Here is a 16,855-nt window from a genome sequence, read left to right on the forward strand (position 1 = left end):
CTCGATCCCTGGATTTTGGAAGGTGCAGCTAGATTAGAGTAGCTACAGTTTATCTAGCTACAGCTTATATCATCTTTAACTCTGCATTGTTGTAAATTGACCCGTAAGCATTTCACTGTTAGTCTACACCAAAAATTTGATTTGATTTTGATTCACTTTGATTAGACTATTTGAGTGAGTCGCTAGCTAATGTTGGCTGGCTAGCTAAAATTTCTAGTGGCATGAGGTATTTGCAAACAGCACAACATTGTGTGATTATCTAAGAGCTAGCTAGCTAACAAGCTGGCTAAGGTAGAAATGTCTGAGCTGCAAGCCAACACTGTGTTGTATTTACCCAAGTTAGCAGGACTGGGTAGCTAACGTTAACTAGCAACAAATATTTGGAAAAGCTAGGCACCTGCGGACACTTACCTAGCTAGCTAGCTAACTGTTTGCTAGGAACACAGCTAACTGTGAAGATTGCCAATAAACTGGCAGAGGCTGAAGACATGACTGATGCTAAACATATAATTATCAAGCTAGCCGAGTGAAATTAAGCTTTGACCTAAATTTAACACTAATATGTAGCTAGCACAAAATGTGAGTGTTCTTTGCAAGATTTTCACATTCTTGCAATGACATAATGCATTTTATGCTCTCTGGGCTTATAACGCATTATATGTATTATCAGGATGGATAATTACTTATGAACAATTAGTAAGTATGATACAACTCTTTGTATTATAAGACATTATATATACACTTATATGTATGCCTCATATAAAATATGAACAAATATGTTTTTACACAGATGACGGCTACCAACACAATAACCTATTTTTTTAAATTTAATAAACACATTTTCAAATGTCAGTCAGATCATTCAATCAAATCTAAATTATTTCAACCAATGGGGGGTGACTGGAATGCTGTGACTAAAGGAATAGTACATATCTGGCATAATCAGGAAGTGAGGCATGTCCAGGAAGAAGGAAAGTAGATCCTGAGGGGAATAACGAGCTCACCTTGCCTAAAACACTAACTTACTGTTGCTTGACATCAAATTTGGATAAAAGAAATACACACTTTAAACAAACTACAATTTCTAAAGGCTCTATAGGGCATTCATAGCCATTATAAGCACTACACAAGTGCTTCACAAGTAATCCATAAACTCCCGAGTGGCGCAGCAGTCTAAGGCCCTGGTTTGATTCCAGGCTGTTTCACAACCGGTCGTGATTGAGAGTCCCATAGGGCGGCGCACAATTGGCCCAGCGTTGTTCTGGACGGGGTAGGCCGTCATTGTAAATAAGAATTGGTTCTTAAATGACTTGCCCAGTTAAATACAATTAAAAAAAATATGGCACTAGATAAAGGGTAAGGTTAAAGGACATTCCATCTGGTATTTTGACAAATGTGGCATAACCCTTTTACTATATTTTATATAGCATCTCATTGCTAACAAAGACTTTACTAAGCCTTACAAGTTGTAGTTCCTTTAAATGCACGGTGGATCAATAGCAAGGTCAGATTCAATAGCAAGGTCAGATTCAATAGCAAGGTCAGATTCAATAGCAAGGTCAGATTCAATAGCAAGGTCAGATTCAATAGCAAGGTCAGATTCAATAGCAAGGTCAGATTCAATAGCAAGGTCAGATTCAAATGGATTAACTACAGTATGTGACAGTGACAACAATGGGTATTTCTCAATATGCATGCTACCGTGCTCTGAGCATGCAAATTGGAGCACAGAACAGTTGGCGTGTGAGTCCAAATCAGAGTATGTGAAATGGGAATGGACCATGGCTGCGAGGGGTTTTGAGGTTAAGTCAGGAGGAGGCCACCCACACTGTTCATTGGTAGGACAACAGACAATGGATAATGGACTAACTCCAGACTGTTTGGCAACAAGGATGAAGTGGGCTGATGCAGAAATAGGCATGAAGTCTATATAGACCACTACACCAAGTACTGATATATAATAGCTTCATTTCTTGCAAAAAAATCAGTTTTGTTTGACTATTGGTCATTTTTGACCAATTTGTATTTATAAATACATTTCTGTTCAGAATTAAAGTATCAACTGAACTGATTTACAATCGAAGTTCAAGACTGCAAATTGGTTTTCCATTTCACTCAGGGAACTAGAGATTCTCAGGGAACTAGAGATTCAAAGGGAACTAGAGATTCTCAGGGAACTACAGATTCTCAGGGAACTTGAGATTCACAGGGAACTAGAGATTCTCAGGGAACTAGAGATTCACAGGGAACTAGAGATTCTCAGGGAACTAGAGATTCTCAGGGAACTAGAGATTCACAGGGAACTAGAGATTCTCAGGGAACTAGAGATTCACAGGGAACTAGAGATTCTCAGGGAACAAGAGATTCACAGGGAACTAGAGATTCACAGGGAACTAGAGATTCTCAGGGAACTAGAGATTTACAGGGAACTAGAGATTCTCAGGGAACTAGAGATTCACAGGGATCTAGAGATTCTCAGGGAACTAGAGATTCACAGGGAACTAGAGATTCACAGGGAACTAGAGATTCTCAGGGAACTAGAGATTCTCAGGGAACTAGAGATTCACAGGGAACTAGAGATTCACAGGGAACTAGAGATTCTCAGGGAACTAGAGATTCTCAGGGAACTAGAGATTCTCAGGGAACTAGAGATTCACAGGGAACTAGAGATTCTCAGGGAACTAGCGATTCTCAGGGAACTAGAGATTCTCAGGGAACTAGAGATTCACAGGGAACTAGAGATTCTCAGGGAACTAGAGATTCTCAGGGAACTAGAGATTCTCAGGGAACTAGAGATTCACAGGGAACTAGAGATTCACTGAAAACAAAAGCCAGCCATAACGTTGTCTACCTGTACATTACTCGTGTAATAATTTACAGGAAATATGTTAATTTAGCCTATTTTCACTTTGAAATGAAAAACCTAATCCCAGTCAATCAATCACTTATCACTGAACATCTAAATCATCTAGATCAAATATTGTTTTCAGTGATTTCTCTGACAGGACATGTCAGTGTGTTAAATTGAGAGGCAATGTACAGTATACATGACCAGCCTCTCATAACAAGAAGTTTGCTCTCTCATATCCCTCACTCATTATGATGTGCATAATGTTATGTTATTATAATAATATTATACAAAGGGCCAAGTGCCCTTTGAGGTAAATTATCAGAGAATTTTCTTTTTTTCTCTCTGTCAGTCAAACAGCAACAATCCAACAATGGACCCCACCTCACAAATACACACAATGGGGAGTAATAAAGGGTTTAGCTGGAAACCATTGTGTAAAGGGGCCCCTATGCCATTATGCCAACTCAGTACTTTTCACAATGGAGCTGGGGGTTCTTTTGACGTTAAGCCAGGTATAAAAGTACCCAAGGACGGAGAATAAGCTATACATCTTCAGGCCAAGTATCACCATATATCTGTAGGCTACCCAAGCAAGAGTCACCATGACCATGGGAAAGGTACGCCAACCTACAGCCTAAAACCACTGAAGAAACTTTCAAAATTGCAGTTGAACTTGAATTTTGAACTTGTCGTATTACTGTTTGGAGTCAATATTGTTGTTTCTTTTAACCTCCAGATCATCTTCTACGAGGACAGGAACTTCCAGGGTCGTTCCTATGAGACCAGCTCAGACTGCCCTGAGTTGACCTCCTACCTGAGCAGGTGCAACTCCTGCAGGGTGGAGAGCGGCTGCTTCATGGTGTATGACCGCTCCAACTTCCAGGGAAACCAGTACTTTGCGAGGAGAGGAGAGTATGGTGACCACCAGCGTATGGGCATGTCTGACTGCATTAGGTCCTGCCGTAACATCCCCATGGTAAATAAACAACTAATTCATATGTTTCTGTTATCACTGATAGTAGTTTGGATTGGATAAAATAGTTATAATTGGAATAACATTTTATAATAAAAAATGTGTTAACATTTAGCAATTTTTCTAATGGCTTTGGTTGTTGTGGTTTTCCATTACAGCACAGTGGCCAGTTCAGGATGAGGATCTACGAGAGGGAAAACTTTGGAGGCCAGATGCACGAGATGATGGACGACTGTGAGAACATGATGGACCGTTACCGTATGTCCGACTGCCAGTCCTGCAATGTGATGGACGGCCACTGGCTCATGTACGAGCAGCCCAACTACAGAGGCAGGCAGATGTACCTGAGGCCTGGAGAGTACAGGAACTTCAGCAACATGGGGGGAAGCATGGGCAACATGAGATGGCAGTCTATGAGGCGTATCATGGATTCTTGTTAACTCACTGTTTGATGTGAATATTAGGTTGACAATAAAGGCTTGTATAAAAGCATCGGTCGTGACGTGACGTTGTATTGATTAATGTGACGACTACTGCTCATCGAATTATTCATGGTTTATAATTACGTGATTAAATGAATCAGGTAATTATTTAAGTCATTCATCTGGGGCACCATGGGAAAGTTTGGTTTTATTGAGTTTCTATTTCCCAAATTAACTCAAATAATATCAGAATATCGATTTTTACAACTGTCGCTAATGAATGAATTTACACTACAGTCTCATCCTGAACATCGCATAACCTGGGAATCTGCACAAACCCACTAAATAAGTCCGTACCACACCAACTGAGGTGATTGTTTATTTACTAACAAGCTAAAATTATAATATAAGATACACATACACACAGTCTAGGCCATTGATTAGAACTTAGTACAATGAAACAGGTCCCTAGCGGGCCAACACAATATCACACGTTACACAAAATGGGGATTTCAAAAGAGAGAGAAAGAGAGAGGGTACGAGAGAAAAGCACACTTGGGTACATTTGTAAACTATGTTTAGTTTAACCCTAATCGTAACCCGAACTGCCGCTCTCATGGGTCAGAATATAATAATGTAATTATGTGTCGAAGGACTCCGATGGGGTCCGAGTTCTGAATTCTCCTCTGATGGTGACACTTCTGTTGTTACCGGGCGTAACGCTCTGATTGTCCACACGATGTCAGTGTCCTTTCTCTTCGTGGTCTGTTTCCTAGCCTTGTTCTGAAAGGTGGTCTTCTGAGTACGGTCAGCTGTGTAGCTCAGGGGCTCCAGTGTAGGAATGAAAGCAGTGTAGACACACAATTCATTGGAGAGTGGTAACCAGGTGGTCCTGCTTGAATTCACCCTCTTAGACACAGCTACTCATCCGTAGATTAAGACGTTCCTTTGTCTTCTTCAACCTCGTGTTACGTTTTGGGGTTACAACTAATCGGACCTTGGCTGCAGCTGGTGGCCACCTAGTCTGATATGATAATTCTTAACATGTTTTATCCCCTCGGGTCAGAAATGGGTCTTTCCGCCTTTAGGGTGTAACTAGTGACGAGGCAAGCTCTGGATTTTACTCAAATACAATTTAGACAACTAACTGCACATTTCCTCTTTACAAAAACATTTGACTTGATCTGGGCATTTTCCACACAATGTACAGTATGCAAACATCAGGTACATATTGTGAAAACTCTTTAAGTTACAATGTTTTCGTTATAACGTCGTCATTTCACTTTTAAAAACATAACAAAAACGACATTAATTTTTACATTCCTTCTATTGTCATTACTACCATTTTGGCTGACGAAACATATTGTTCCAGAGTCTGTTTATTGCATGTTACTGTCACACCCTGACCTGAGTATTCTTTGTTTTCTTTATATATTTTGGTTAGGTCAGGGTGTGACATGGGTGATGTATGTGTTTTTGTACTCTCTAGGGGTTTTGTAGGTTTATGGGGTTGTTTACCATCTAGGTGTTTTGTATGTCTATGGTTGCCTAGATTGGTTCTCAATTAGAGGCAGCTGTTTATCGTAGTCTCTGATTGGGAACCATATTTAGGCAGCCATCTTCTTCGGGTATTTCGTGGGTTATTGTCTATGTGATGTTGCATGTTAGCACAGAGTTGCTTTAGCGGTCAAGGTTGTTTTAGTGTATGTCGTGGTTTTTCCGTCTTTCATTAAATCATGCATTCACACCACGCTGCGCTTTGGTCTCCTCAATACGACGATCATGACAGTTACTGTTCTGAGGTAGGTTCTCCATAGGCCCATCATACATTCTCTTCCTCCATATTGAGAGGACAAAGGGACTTTGTTTGCTGCCTTAAGATTTACAATGGGCATGATGTCATAAACCCCCCCCCCCCCCCCCAGCTCCATACCTGTTGATCTCTCCCCCTCTGGTGGGTGTGAGAGATGTCTTGTAGGAGTGTGGTCCTGATCCGAACAGACCAGTCATGACACATCCATCTCAAATTCAATGTTTCAGGTAAGTTAATATTTGAATACAAAATAATGTTACATACAATCTATTCCCAAGAAAATATGCTTGCAATCTATAACAAAAAGATGATTCTTCTTGTGCTTCCAAAACAGCAGTAATGGTATATTTTTCTCCAACACATGATTTATATATTCATATTCTAAAAAAATAATATTATTTAACCAGGTAGGCTAGTTGAGAACAAGTTCTCATTTACAACTGCGACCTGGCCAAGGTAAAACAAAGCAGTGCAACACAAACAACAACACAGAGTTAAACATGGAATAAACAAACATACAGTCAATAATACAATAGAAAAAGTCTATATACAGTGTGTGCAGATGAGGTAGGATAAGGGGGGTGTGGCAATAAACAGGCCATAGTGGCGAAATTATTACAGTATGTTAAATGAAACACTGGGGTGATAGATGTGCAGAAGATGAGTGTGCAAGTAGCGGTACTGGGGTGCAAAGGAGCAAGATAAATAAAATAAATAACAGTATGGTGATGAGGTAGTTGGATGGGCTGTTTACAGATGGGCTATGTACAGGTGCAGTGATCTGTGAGCTGCTCTGACAGCTGGTGCTTAAAACTAGTGAGGGAGACATGAGTCTCCAGCTTCACAGATTTTTGCAGTTTGTTCGAGTCATTGGCAGCAGAGAACTGTAAGGAAAGGCGGCCGAAGAAAGAATTGGCTTTGGGGGTGACCAGTGAGATATACCTGCTGGAGCTCGTGCTGCAGGTGGGTGCTGCGGGGCTTTACCTAGCAACGACTTATCGATGAACTGGAGCCAGTGGGTTTGGCTAAGGATATGAAGTGAGGGCCAGCCAACAAGAGCATACAGGTCGCAGTGGTGGGTAGTATATGGAGCTTTGGTGACAAAACGGATGGCATTGTGATAGACTGCATCCAATTTGCTGAGTAGTGTTGGAGGCTATTTTGTAAATGACATCGTCGAGGATCGATAGGATAGTCAGTTTTACAAAGGGTATGTTTTAACAGCGTGAGTGAAGGATGCTTTGTTGCGAAATAAGAAGCCGATTCTAGATTTAATTTTGGATTGGAGATGCTTAATGTGAGTCTGGAAGGAGAGTTTACAGTCTAACCAGACACCTAGGTATTTGTAGTTGTCCACATACTCTAAGTCAGAACCGTCCAGAGTAGTGATGCTAGAAGGGCGGGCAACGATCGGTTGAAGAGCATGCATTTAGTTTTACTAGCATTTAAGAGCAGTTGTAGGCCACGGAATAAGAGTTATATGGCATTGAAGCTGGAGGTTAGTTAACACCGTGTCCAAAGAAGGGCCAGATGTATACAGAATGGTGTCGTCTGCGTAGAGGTGGATCAGAGAATCACCAGCAGCAGAGTGAAATTATTGATGTATCTTCAAACCATCTGTATACTTACAAGCCCATACCAATCATATCCAGATGACATTTTTAATAGTCAAACCCAATGTCAACATACAGTAATACTTCAAGTTACTCTAAAATCATCTTCCTCTCTTAACACTGAAAACTCTCCTCATTGGTATCCTAGTGGTTAGAGCGTTGGGCTGGTAACCAAATGGTTGCTGGTTTGAGTACCTGAGCCGACAAGTAAGGCTTTTAACCCTAATTTGCTCCAGGGGCGCTGTACTACTAGGGCTGACCCTAGAAAAGACCTCATTTTCCTGCACCTATCTGGTGTATGTGACAACAAAACATATCTATTTTTTATTTATTTATTTACAATTAGAAATTATTTGTACTAGGTCTGTGGGCCTTTTTCTGAGTTAACCAAAACTCTACTAGTTGACGCCACTAGTTGGTCCCTTCCTCATTAATAGTTTGGCATGGAAGTGTACTGTGGTCTGCAGGTCCCAAATAGCCTCCATAGAGCCAGGCCAGTTTCTTATTGAATTGGCCAAAGGCCTAAATTCCAGCCGTGCATGTTTTCAAATGGCCAGGGGTTGTTAGCTCCAACGTCCCATAATATTCCAACCAAAATAAACATTAGGTTCTGTCCGTTAGTTAATTTTGTAGTTTTGTTATTTAGAAATCATTAAACTTGTCCATCAAGAGATGTATTTTGAAAAAATATGAGTTTTGCGATGACGCTGAGAGAAGGCAAACACCTTCCCCCTAAAGAATGAAACACATTGAGAATTTGACTGTTGATAGACTGCTGATAGGTAGGAGGCTGTCCCTTCTCTTTCTAGAACAAAAAAACGTTCCTGCTGCATACCGACGAACATGCCATCTGTCCTCTGAGTACATTGACATCAATACAAAACCTAGGAGTCTCATGGTCCTCACCACCTTCCATAGACTTACACAGTAATTATGACAACTTCCCGGGGGATGTCCTCCAACCTATCAGAGCTCTTGCAGCATGAAATAACATGTTGTCCACCCAATCAAAGGAATAGAGAATGAATCTAGTACTGAAAGCATAAGCATACTTGTAGAATCACAACGCTCCTCAGTGGCCGACAACTTGACTTTGAGTCAATCAGAGAGCACAAAGTGGGGGAGCCGAGAGGAGTAACAACAAAAAGGAAAAAATATATTGTGCTGGCTAGCGAATTACATGCTAAAGGTTTAGCTAACAAAAAAATGGCACTGGCAGCATGGGATTATGGAGAGTGAATGAAATTGTTTCTTTGTCATCTTGCTAGCTAGTTATCTAGCTTTGGCCATCTGGCAAGGATCACCAAGGGTATTCTACAACAATAGCAACATTAGCACAGCTAGCTAGTTAGCTAACATTGGATACCTACAAAACAAAATACATAGGGACAACCATTGTCAAACTAAGCTGAAGAATGCAACACTACTGCTACCTTCTAGTTTGGAGTATTTTAACAAGACTGTAAACTTTCATTCATAAGCTACGTTGTAGCAGCCTCATGATGAGTATAGGGAAAATTCAAGTATCATGTAGTAGCCTAAACCTATCACTGTTACATTGAACTGGCAGAACGGAATATGAATGACAGTCATCCAATATGCCGTAATAGAAATAAGGCCATGCTCCTGAAAAAGAATATCGGCCTCCCTCATCGTAAACTGCACTGACCGCCACTGATACCAATATCTACATGTTCTGTAGTCAAAAATATGGAGAAAAAAATGTCCTAAGAAAATGACTCTCTATGATGTCATCAGGAGTCATAATTAAAACTAAATGAGTTCCCAGTTGATCCCACACACCAGTAAGATTGTCAGACGTTTGCTTGCCAAGAGCACCTATAAATAGAGTTTTGGCAGTCAATGTCTTTTGTGTGTTCACACCGAACATACTTTGAAGCCATCACTCTCACCCGCATCTAGCTGATATATGGTGTAATCATTAGTCCCACAGTTGCAAACAAGAGTTTCTATTGGACAAATTCAGGTATGTTTATCCCCGTTTTTCAACAGAATCGGTGGAATTTATACACACCTGATCACGCGTAAACACAGTTCGCTTTCATAGCAGCCACATTCTATTCTTTCTCGCATCTATGCGCTCTCCTCCACTCACCTTTTCCCTTCGCTTATGGACTGTAATGCGCAACACATCAGCTGTTTGTGACCAGGTGAAAAAAACTTTCCAAGCAAAACCATATCATAACCGCTACACACAGCCTACATCATTGTCACTATATTAGCTAAAGTAACATCATAGTCAACATAGCTAATAGAACTAACACACTGGTAAAACTGCTACAATCATGCAGTAACGTTACAGTGTAAGCAGTTTATCACTTAAAAGCAAAAGCTTGCCTTGACTAGCTACAGTGACATAGCATACCTCTGTTTGAGCAGGGTGTTTGAGTAGACTAAACTAGCTAGCTGCATTTGCTATCTAGATAGCACTGTAGATAGCACGGCAGTGCTATCTAGCTGTAGCTTATGCTTTCAGTACTAGATTCATTCTCTGATCCTTTAATTGGGTGGACAACATGTTATTTCATGCTGCAAGAGCTCTGATAGGTTGGAGGACATCCCCCGGGAAGTTGTCATAATTACTGTGTAAGTCTATGGAAGGTGGTGAGGACCATGAGACTCCTAGATTTTGTATTGATGTCAATGTACTCAGAGGAGGACAGAAGCTAGCTGTCCTCCGGCTACACAGTGGTGCTTCCCTACAGAGTGTATTGAGTTGATTTACTTTATTTGTATTATTTAATTTTTTAACCCTTTTTCTCCCCAATTTTGTGATATCCAATTGATAGTTATAGTCTTGTCCCATCGCTGCAACTCCCGTACAGACATGGGAGAAGCAAAACTCCCGCCATCCTCTCGAACATGACCCTGCCAAGCTCCACTGCTTCTTGACACACTGCTCGCTTAACCCGGAAGCCGGGTTATGTGTCGGAGGAAACACTGTACAACGTGCAACCGTGTCAGTGTGCATGCGCGATGGGACACGGCCATCCCGGCTGGCCAATCCCTCCCTTAACCCGGACGACGCTGGGCCAATTGTGCGTCGCCTCATGAGTCTCCTGGTCATGGCCGGCTGCGACACAGTTCGGGAACAAGCCCAGATCTGTAGTGACTCCTCAAGCACTGCAGTGCCTTAGACCGCCTCGACAGAGCGTGTTTTAATCAATTATTTGGTGACGTGATTATATTTATTAAAATTTTATCTAAAAAGGATAACTTTTTAAATGTTTAAAAATATATATTTTTTAATGAAATTCACTGAGGAAGATCTCTCTCCTTCCTCCTCTAAGGAGCCTCCACTGATCGGTATGGTGCTGAAGAGGTTATATATGAGGTTACAAAGTTATGTATGGTGCTGAAGAGGTTATATATGAGGTTACAAAGTGGTTAAAGAACACAATAAAGCTTCAAATCCACCCTTTTGTTATAAAGAATGTTGCTTGTGACTTATAAACACATCAACTTGTTTGTTACTTATATTTTCTTTGTTTCGACACGTACTAGAATCTCCCCATCGTTTAGTAGCTTCACTTTATTGTCTTTGTTTCGACACGTACTAGAATCTCCCCATCGTTTAGTAACTTAACTTTATTGTCTTTGTTTAGACACGTACTAGTATTAAAACCTTGGAGGGATTAAGCCTATAGAACATCTCACAGTAGGAGGATTTGAAGCCAACAAAAGCTAAAAGAGACAGAGTTTATTATGCTGACCCCATAGAAATGAAGGGTGGATCAACTGTAAATACGCAATGTATAAAAGGTCGACTGCAACACTAAATGAACACAAACATCCCCACGGGAGCGGGTTTGTAATGACTCTAAATACAACATGTAGATTAGATAGATAATGGATACAGACAACAATTCAATTGTAATAGTTAGAGAAGTATTGGCTCTGCATACAGCTTGATCTTACCTGACAAAGTTGTCATCTCTGCAGGGAAAACAGTGATAGAGCAGATGTTTTGGTCAATGTTTACTTGACCTCTGACCCAGATCTGCAAAGACTGTTGTTTACTTTTCCTCTCTGACCCAGATCTGCAAGGGCTGTTGTTTACTTTACCTCTCTGACCCAGATCTGCAAGGGCCGTTGTTTACTTTACCTCTCTGACCCAGATCTGCAAGGGCTGTTGTTTACTTTACCTCTCTGACCCAGATCTGCAAGGGCTGTTGTTTACTTTTCCTCTCTGACCCAGATCTGCAAGGGCTGTTGTTTACTTTACCTCTCTGACCCAGATCTGCAAGGGCTGTTGTTTGGCCAACACCAGCTACTGTTTACCCTAGCTGGCCTTGCAGTGGCATTCCTCACGTATGTACAAATGCTTCAACTATTTTGATACCTCCATTTTGCTGAGATTAGCATTTAATGTAGCAGGGACACTATTTAAAGCATAATTGTGGGTAGTGTCGTGTCTTTGGCTATGCCGGATTAAGTGATATGACATGCTATTCTATAAAATAATTTATCCGTAATTAATATCACCTGATTGAGCTAATCATGTAAATTTAATTAACTAGATAGTCGGGGCACCACAAAATAATATTTATAGAGCTGTTATCTTCCGAAAAAACTCTTAAAGACCTAGTAATATTTTACATCAATAGCAGTCAATATTAATCCTCACCTTAATTCAGTCTCAACTGAAAGTTGTAAATTCTTGGTTATCTGCACAAACCCTGGCTAACAAGTTGAATCAGCAATACAAAATTGGGTTTAATTATTTATTTGCTAAATACCTAACTAATCACACAGAATTACACATAATTAATCATAACTTGATTACAAATTACGTCATAAAAGAAAACGTCCCTAGCGGGCAGAACAGATATGACAGCTGGTTACACAAAAGAAAAGGGGCTGGGTTTGAGTGAAAGAGCGGGAAGACTGAGGAACAAAGGAAGCGAAGCTGTGCTATCGTAAATACAGTATCCTATGCATTCTAAGTTACCGCCCATTTGGAAAAGGAAAATGCAAATCAATATTTACTCTGAGCTGCGCTTCGGTAGGTTGGTGGTAGATGGAAGGCTGTGTTGCCCAACCTAGTCCTTTCTCCTTTGAAGAATGTCTCTGCTGGTAAATTGGATACGTTGTAGTAACGTTGTTGTGTGGTAAACGGGATACTCTGTCTGTTCCTTCCTAACCCGCATTTGCAGCTGCTGTTGCTAACTCAACGGCTAGGAGGTATCACTTCTGTAGTTCATAAGAGTTCAAAGTTCATACCATTCGCAACCAAAGCTCATGCTGATGTTGGCTTCGTTCTGTAGTTATTATCTGAACCATTCTGACATCGGACCGTCGTCCTCACATCCTCGGAACAGGAGGTTACATTGTCGTCAAGGCTTTATATAGGAAGGGAGAGGAGGGCGTGTTTGAAAAGTTTTATAGCCCATGTCCCTTCACAGGGGCGGGCCACTGATTGAGCAGAGGCCAATCTTATGAAAACCCAAATCTCACATTTTAGAAGCTAAAATCACATTTCATCCCATCACAAATAATTTCATATTCAAACATTTATATTGAACAACAATTCCATGTGAATCCGATAACTCTGATGTGTAGACTTTCCACTGTAGAGTTTGTCATCTTATCATTGATGATAATGTCTCAGATGACAACCGAACTGACATCGTATTCATTAAGTACCAGCGCATATGTTCAATTGGTTGGATTACCAGAATATAGTTAATTTCCCCCCACCTCCTGATTTTCCCAGAATCTCTATGTTAACCAAGGGTTTTGCAAATGTAACATCAGTAGGGTAGAGAGAGGAAAAAGGGGGGAAGAGGTATTTATGACTGTCATAAACCTACCCCCAGGCCAACGTCATGACAGTAGTATGGGCATTGCCAGGTGATTCATTACAAAAGATGATTACAGAAACAGAGTTATTGTACATATTAAATTAGTGTGGCTAAACCACTTCTGTTTTTTGTTTCTACCTGGTAGTTAATTTGCACTCACCTGGTGTAATAGGTCTAAATCAGTCCCTGATTATAAGTAGAGGATGAAACCCAGAAGTGTTTTGGCCCTCCAGGACCAGAATTGAACAGTCTTGAATTATAGCATTAAATTAGAGTATTACGTTTTCTTGGTTTTATCAAAACGTCACAATGTAGAGGACCTGAGTAAGTATCTCAAGGCACATTGAATATATAAAAAAATGTAATGACTTGACATTGGATGAATTATTCAATTATATGTTTTCCAGTGTTTTTATGTTAAATCCATGCCATCAAGTTTTCCCTTCAGAGTTTCAATTTTTTAAATAAAGAACTCCCCCTCAAAATGTACTGTGTACTTTGTTTTCTATAAAATGTGATGGGGTACATACAGGAAAACATCATTATCACTACTATAATGTTTTAACCTGGGTTGGTACACAAAACTGGACACTTGTATTACTCAGATTGGTCTGCCATTTCTACACCAGTTTAATTTCTTCATATCAAATCACAATCTGGTCTAAAACAACATGGTTGTAATTGTCAAGAGATGATCACTCATCTACAAGACATTTTAAAATGACAATCATCCTAAATAAAATGAGCCTTTGTTGAAAAGTAAAAATGCTAACTGTGTTGACCACCTAAGACAAAAATACACGGCAGTGTTCACAGCATTCTGGCGGAAAAAAACGCTGACATGTTAAAAGTCCAACTATTTACATGACAATACTGCCGTTGATCCATGGATTATAAAGAGAGGACGCACCTCCCAACCCTTGCTGAGTGCCAGTGAGACCAAAGTTAACCTTCGCAATGGGAAAGGTAAGGCTGGTTTTTATGCTATGCATATGTTGTGCCTCTGCATTCCTCCATAGACTATTCTACCGAAATCAATAAAAGGGGATGAGATTCATTAAAGGTAATGTGTGCCTCTGATCAGGAATTTTAGTCTGTACAATATTACAAAAGAATTCTAAATCTTGGGGCTTACTGCTGGGGAAGAGATCTGGTCTTACACAATAAAACACCTCAATTGATCTGTTTTTTAGATCATTTTCTACGAAGAGAGAAACTTCCAGGGTCACTCTTATGAGTGCGGTGGAGAATGCTCTGACCTACATGCCCACTTCAGCCGCTGCAACTCCATCAAGGTGGAGAGCGGCAACTGGATGGTGTACGAGAGGCCCAGCTACATGGGCTATCAGTACTTCCTGAAGGAAGGCGAGTTCTCCGACTACCAGCGTTGGATGGGCTTCAATGACTGCGTCAGGTCCTGCCGCATGATCCCCCAGGTAAGAGACGAATTAAGGAAGAGGTTAAAGAGATCCCGTTAACTCTGAAGTATTGGAGGGATTCTGAAGTATTACAGGGACTTCTGGACCTTTGTAGTTTGATCCCAAAACTACAGGAAATCAACTGCTGGATTCTGAGCAGTGGAGGCTGGTGGAGAAAGAAATGAGGAGGACAGGCTTATTATCCTTCCCATTTCTCCTTCCATCAGCCTCCACTGACTGAGGTTGGACGTAGTCTACCACATATTTTTCTGAGATGGCTACACATGAGTATCATCCCAATAACATTCCTCTCTGTATCCACAGCATCAGGGATCTCACCGTATGAGAATATTTGAGCGCTCCGAGTTCGGAGGACAGATGACGGAGTTGACGGACGACTGCCCCAACCTCTACGAGCGCTTCCATTACAATGACATCTACTCTTGCAATGTGATGGAGGGCTCCTGGCTTTTGTATGAGCACCCCAACTACAGGGGGCGCCAGTACCTGCTGACCCCGGGAGAGTACAGGAGATACAACGAGTGGGGAAGCATGAGCGCCAGAGTGGGTTCCATCAGACGTATTGATATGTAAGAAGCTGAATGTATTACTCTTGAATCAATGACCAATGGGAAGTCATGTTGAAATAAATCCATCCACACATTAGAGACTTTTTTCCTGCCTTTTGTATTTTAAACCACGGAGAAATAATGAATATGCAAACATATCTGTTAGGTTGGTTGAACTTTTAAAAGGTTTTCCCATGAATGAACTCCCATATTACCGTGGTTTGTTGAGTGAAACTGTGGAGTGAATCGACCTAGAATAGACCATGTGTGTACCCTAAATATCTCACATCAAATATTTGTATTCATTGGTTATTGTCATGAACAGGCTGTGAAATGAATATCTTACATATTTTGCTTTGCACTCATTTGTGTAATGTGTTACAGATGTAGGATCCTAATTTGATCACCCTGTTTCTGGTGAACTTTCCTGCAATGCATTAAAAAAGGCTTTTGAAGTTTGTCATTACCACTTTGACATTTCAGACGTGGTTATCCCTTACGAAAAATGTATCAACCCCAATCCCATTAATTATAATCCACATAATAATTCACATTTCCTGTTGCTGCAGGATTATTTTCCTGCTGTAGCAAACTGGCTCAAATTAAGATCCTACATCTGTACTCAGCAGAATCTGCTAATATTTTCATTCATGATACAATAGGGAAATGTCTGGGCAACTCATAGTCAGCACTGTTGATTGAAGAACTTGAGTTACAGAATGGGAATAGATTGTATTGCAACATTGCAACATAAAAGGTGCATCTGATGACGTTAACGTTGTATTTTTGAACCGTCTTCCATGTTGTAATGGCTTGAATGGAATCATTGGAATAGTATCAAACACATGAAAACAGTGCGTTTTCAGCCGTTCCATTGCTTCCATTCCAGCCATTATGATGAGCCCGTCCTCCTATAGTTCCTCCCACCAGCGTAGCCCATCCTCCTATAGTTCCTCCCACCAGCGTAGCCCATCCTCCTATAGTTCCTCCCACCAGCGTAGCCCGTCCTCCTATAGTTCCTCCCACCAGCGCAGCCCGTCCTCCTATAGTTCCTCCCACCAGCGTAGCCCGTCCTCCTATAGTTCCTCCCACCAGCGTAGCCCGTCCTCCTATAGCTCCTCCCACCAGCGTAGCCCATCCTCCTATAGTTCCTCCCACCAGCGTAGCCCGTCCTCCTATAGCTCCTCCCACCAGCGTAGCCCATCCTCCTATAGTTCCTCCCACCAGCGTAGCCCATCCTCCTATAGTTCCTCCCACCAGCGTAGCCCATCCTCCTATAGTTCCTCCCACCAGCGTAGCCCATCCTCCTATAGTTCCTCCCACCAGCGTAGCCCATCCTCCTATAGTTCCTCCCACCAGCGTAGCCCGTCC

General features: G+C 41.2%; 2 protein-coding genes across 2 annotated transcripts; both read left to right on the plus strand.

The window, feature by feature from the left end:
* Window positions 1-3,378: 3,378 nt before the first annotated feature.
* LOC139412744 (gamma-crystallin M3-like) lies at window positions 3,379-4,316 on the plus strand. The gene is made up of 3 exons (XM_071159428.1): window positions 3,379-3,468; window positions 3,588-3,827; window positions 3,983-4,316. Exons 1-3 carry the CDS (start codon window positions 3,454-3,456, stop codon window positions 4,262-4,264), a joined length of 537 nt encoding a protein of 178 aa, XP_071015529.1. The 5' UTR covers window positions 3,379-3,453; the 3' UTR covers window positions 4,265-4,316.
* A 10,065-nt stretch (window positions 4,317-14,381) lies between these two features.
* Window positions 14,382-15,517, plus strand: LOC139414031 (gamma-crystallin S-1-like). Its single transcript, XM_071161907.1, has 3 exons — window positions 14,382-14,463; window positions 14,691-14,933; window positions 15,240-15,517. The coding sequence occupies exons 1-3, from the start codon at window positions 14,455-14,457 to the stop codon at window positions 15,507-15,509; spliced, it is 522 nt and encodes a 173-aa protein (XP_071018008.1). The 5' UTR covers window positions 14,382-14,454; the 3' UTR covers window positions 15,510-15,517.
* The last annotated feature ends 1,338 nt before the right edge of the window (window positions 15,518-16,855 follow it).

The sequence above is a fragment of the Oncorhynchus clarkii genome, chromosome 7 (genome assembly GCF_045791955.1).
Source record: "Oncorhynchus clarkii lewisi isolate Uvic-CL-2024 chromosome 7, UVic_Ocla_1.0, whole genome shotgun sequence".
In the NCBI taxonomy this organism is placed as follows: domain Eukaryota; kingdom Metazoa; phylum Chordata; class Actinopteri; order Salmoniformes; family Salmonidae; genus Oncorhynchus; species Oncorhynchus clarkii.

Coding starts and splice junctions, on each gene's coding strand:
- LOC139412744 (XM_071159428.1), top strand. Junction 3,828..3,982: donor CCTGCCGTAACATCCCCATG/GTAAATAAACAA, acceptor TTTCCATTACAG/CACAGTGGCCAGTTCAGGAT.
- LOC139414031 (XM_071161907.1), top strand. Junction 14,934..15,239: donor CCTGCCGCATGATCCCCCAG/GTAAGAGACGAA, acceptor CTGTATCCACAG/CATCAGGGATCTCACCGTAT.